The following is a 4,645-nucleotide window of genomic DNA, read 5'->3' on the forward strand; positions in this document are numbered from 1 at the left end:
CCAGCTCATCCAGGAACTTGTTAGAAATGCCAGTTCTCAAGCCAAGCCAGGTATTCATTTGTTTGTGCTAAGTCACTTCAGTCCTGTCTGACTCTTTGCGACCCCATGGACTGTAGCCCATCAGGCTCCTCTGTCCATGGGATTCTCCACGCAAGAATGCTGGAGTTGCCATGCCCTCCTCCAGATCTTCCTGACCCAGGGATCGAACTCACATCTCTTACATATCCTGCATTGGCAGGCAGGTTCTTTACCACTAGCGCCACCTCAGAGGCAGAGTGCAGCGGTCACTATTTAGCAAGCCTTGCAGGTGATTCTGATCCATGCTCTTGAGAAGTGCTGCTCTAAGCCCCCAGTTCAGGTCATGGACTTGGTCTTCTCCCATCTGTGAATCCGTTTCCTTCAGAGGCTTGCGTTTGCTGTGACACAGGTCTTTGTGAGATGACCTGGTGTCTGCCCCCCGATAGACCAGAGCACAAGGGCCACTCATCTTCTGCTCCTCAGTGCCTCCCAGCACCCAGCCCCTCACAGGCCTGGCAGAACCAGCTGGAGCTTAGAGATGTGGGTTGAACAGATATTAACTGTCACCCATGGCTCTCCTGTGTGTGGCAGAGGGGAAGACACTGGTCTCTTACAGAGCTGGGCCAAGGGGAGTGTGAGAAACCTTGAGAAACTTGGGGAGGTTTCAGCCCCTGCAGAAAAGGCTGCTGTTCAGAAGGCGGGGAAACGATATCCAGCTTTCCCTCCTTCACTTCCCCGGTCCCTCCTCCACCCTGGGGAGGCCCTCAGCTGACTGCTATTGACCACTGAGCAGGCCTTGTTTTGTGGACTTGTTTTATATCACTTAATACAGTAAGCTTCTGAGTTGTGTTTCATTAATGTTCCAATTTTACAGAGAGGAAGACTGAGACTCAATGAGGTTCGTGTACTTGGCTGAGGTGGGGGCAAGGAGGACTTGACTCCAGCTGTGGACAGGTGCACTGGCCCTTGCCAACCATGGCCAGGTGGAGAATGCTCAGGTGGACGGGAGGGAAGGAACATGAGTGCAGTGGGTACAGGGGCCATGTGGATCTGCATTTGCTCTTCCAAAAGGCAGCACTGGCTGCAACAGATTGGGAGAAGGAGGCCCCGGTGTTGCCAAACCTAAATGTGGATTTCTAATATACAAGCTTCTTGTTTCTAAATAATCACATAAAAAAGAAAACCCACAGATGTTTCCAGAGACTAGATACATGCCTGTGTCAAATGACATTGCTGGCAAAAATTGAGGGGTGAATGACAGCAGAGCCCAAAGGGAGACCACAATGTCTGTATTGTCTCTGACCTGGCCCAGCCCTGCTCCCCTCCACCTTCTGCCATTTCTGGGTCAATCTGCTTTAAATTCAGGGTCTACCCTTGGTGGGATGTGGTTTCACTAAGGGCAAACCCCTAATACTGACCCTTGCCATCCTGTCTCAGCCCCCAAATGACCAGTGCCATATGGGCTGAGGCTAGGTCTGCCTGGTCACAGCTGTGTCCCCAGACCCCAGCCTGCATGCAAAAGGTGCTCACTAAATGCTTGCTGATGGAAATAATAGTATAAGCCCTTCCTCCTCGGAACACCCCACGCCCCACCCCCACGCTGGCTCCTCCCAGTCGCCTGCCCTGGGTGAGCGGGGCGGGGCGATGGTGGGTTTAAGGCTGGCAGCTGGAGGCCCCCTCGGATGGCTGGGTGCCCGTGGAGCCCAGGCTACAGCATGGCTGCCGCCCGCCCTGTAAGTCCACCCATCTGCCCCCTTGGGCAGCGAGGGCCGGGGCTCACCGCCCAGCTTGACTCCTCTCCTTGGTCAGGCTGAAGAGGCTGAGGATGGGATCCAAAAGTGGAAGAAAGAGGATGAGAAAGAGGAGGAGGAGGCAGGCGCGGGGCCGTGCATGGGAGAGGAGGCTCTGAGGAAGACCCCGGAGGAGGGCAAGCCGGACTTACACCCGCTGCTCAACAGGTAGGGCAGGCCCTACCTTTGGCTTTGACCTCACTTCCTCGTCTGGGAAAGGCCAGAGCTGCCCTAAGACTTGGGCCCTGCTGGCCCTTTCAGCCTTAATCCAGCTGAGATTCCGAGTTAAAGGCTCCACCAGCAGGATCACTGTCCCCATCACCTTGTGGGGCAGGTGCTACAAACCCTACCTCCCTGTTGGCTCGGGAAGGAGCAGGACTTCCGGGCCAACCTACTGCTGTGGAGGTAGGGTGTGGCGGACAGATGGATGCACTCTTGCTTCCTCCTGCCCCCTCCCCAACTCTCCAGGTGGGCTCTGTGGTTCTTCAAGAATGACCGCAGCCGAGCCTGGCAGAACAACCTGCATCGGGTCACCAAGTTCAACACCGTGGAGGACTTCTGGGCGTGAGTGTTTGTCCCTCATGGAGGAGGCTGAGGTCAGGGGGCCTTAGCTGCGGATCCTTCCCAGACCCCACCCCTCCAGGGAGCTGCTGCCTACATCACTTTCCCAGCCCTTCCTGGGGTCTTGCAGCATCTCCTGAGGGCTGGAGCTTGGTGGGCTCTGCAGGGAAGTGGCGGGGAGTTTGGGCTGGGTCACAGCCCCTGCCCCCAAGCCTTCCTGGGACTCAGGGAGAAAACCTGGGAAGTGGGAGAAGCAAGAAGTTGACCATGACTCTGCTGCCTTATGCCTTATGACCCTAGGCGAGTTCCTTCCCCTCTCTGAGCTTGTCTCAGCTACTGAATGAGTTTCAGACTGTTTCATCTGTGGTGATGCAGTGAGGGGGTCTGCAAGGTGCTTCACAAACCCTAGGGGTGGGTGAGAAGGTGGGATTTGAGTGTCTGGGTAGATGGGGATGGAAGTTTTTGGCAAGGGGCACCAGTATGAACTAAGGCTTGGAGGCTGGAAGGTGGGTGGAAAGCAGTGGGGTAAGAAGTTGAGGGATCTGAGGCCAGTTGAAACCAGGCCCTAAAAAGCTTGGCCTTTCAGCCTGGGGTGGGGATCTCTCTCCAGGATATATAATAATATCCAGCTGGCCAGTAAGCTCTCTTCCGGCTGTGACTACGCCCTGTTCAAGGTAAGCTCGGCTTCCCCCACTCCCTGGGACACAGTGGGGCTGATTTCTTCCAAGCTTCCTCCCTCACAGAGGGTTTGACAGTGCGGTACTGAGGACAGCCTTCCTTGGAGCCAAATATAACTTCCAGTTGGAGGACTGTTGTCCAAAAGCTGGGGCAGAGTGTCAGACCTGAGTCCCATCTTGAAGAACAGGGGAGGGGGGAACAAGGGGGAGCAACGAAGAGGGTCTAGGTTTCTGGCCTGGCTCTTTAACTTGGGGACTGCATCAGGATTGCCTGAGGACACTCGTCAATGTCCAGGCCTGTCCTTGGAGGGGCTGGGCAGTGGGGCCCTGACATCCACGTTTGCAGATTTTCCTAGGTGACTCATGCCCAGCGAGCCTGGGATGTCTGTCCCTGGCCACACTGGGGTTGCCCCAGACACTCCCTTTAATCACCCCCATCTGAACTCTCATCTCAAGGATCTTGGTTCAGCAAAGGAGACAAACACACATCTATGCAAGGCTATGTGAGGTGACCTATATTGAGGCTTAGGGGCCCATGGGAGCTCACAGGAGGGTCTGCAGGGCTGACCCTGCTTGTACTGAAGGGTGAAGACAGAAGATCTAGTCTGTGGAGGGGCTGGAGCAGGGCCTGGGGAGGTGGCCAGGCACTCCCTTCCCTTCGAACAAAGGGAGGTTGTTGATTCACCAACCTGCCTCCCAGGATGGCATTAAGCCCATGTGGGAAGACAGCAGGAATAAGCGGGGTGGCCGCTGGCTGGTCAGCCTCACAAAGCAGCAGCGCCACATTGAGCTGGACCACCTGTGGCTGGAGACAGTGAGTGGGGGGTTGGGCGGGAGGCTGGGTGGGGAGGGTTCCCAAGGGAAGAGGCTGGGCTGGTGTGGTAGCAGTGGTCTCAAGGATGGTGGGGGCAGTCTGTGCCCACCAGGAGGCCTCATCCCCCTCCTTCTTGGGTCCAGCTGCTGTGTCTCATCGGGGAGAGCTTTGGGGAGCACAGCCAGGAAGTATGTGGGGCCGTCATCAACATCCGAGCCAAGGGGGACAAGATTGCTGTGTGGACACGGGAGGCAGAGAACCAGAAGGCGTGCTACACATTGGGTGAGGGGTATCTCTGGCACAGGGTGGGGGCTGAGCCTCTTCTAGGGGAGAAGGTGGAAGGGGAATGGCTTGGCCTGCAAGGGAGACCTCTAGAAAACTCCATGCTGTCTCTCCCTTCTTTCTTCCACAACTTGTGCAAAGGGTGTGGAGTCTAGATTTCCAACTATTTCTTGCAGATATCTTTTCTTTTGCATTAGTCACATTTCGTGTTTCCACTCAGGTAAGACACATACAACAGGAGTTACTGTGGCTGGAACCAGGGTAGGGGCTCTGGGCACAGGACCCATGGTCCCATGTTAACTGCAGGACCCGCTGCTGACTGCCTGTCTCCTTTCCTCTCCCACTTACCTCCCAGGCGTGTCTACAAAGAGCGCCTGGGCCTCTCCACAAAGACCATCATTGGGTACCAGGCCCACGCAGACACAGCCACCAAGAGCAACTCCTTAGCCAAGAACAAATTTGTGGTGTGAGAGGACCCTGAGCCTCCCATTGCTGTGTGTATT

At 55.9% G+C, this 4,645-nt stretch overlaps 1 protein-coding gene across 1 annotated transcript; it reads left to right on the plus strand.

The window, feature by feature from the left end:
- Positions 1-200: 200 nt before the first annotated feature.
- On the plus strand, positions 201-4,645 carry EIF4E1B (eukaryotic translation initiation factor 4E family member 1B). Its single transcript, XM_024995366.2, is given in 7 exon segments — positions 201-1,976; positions 2,277-2,372; positions 2,980-3,043; positions 3,747-3,860; positions 4,004-4,121; positions 4,124-4,142; positions 4,498-4,645. Coding segments are annotated over 7 exon segments (594 nt in total). The 5' UTR covers positions 201-1,908; the 3' UTR covers positions 4,613-4,645.

This window comes from Bos taurus, chromosome 7, assembly GCF_002263795.3.
Source record: "Bos taurus isolate L1 Dominette 01449 registration number 42190680 breed Hereford chromosome 7, ARS-UCD2.0, whole genome shotgun sequence".
Lineage (NCBI taxonomy): Eukaryota > Metazoa > Chordata > Mammalia > Artiodactyla > Bovidae > Bos > Bos taurus.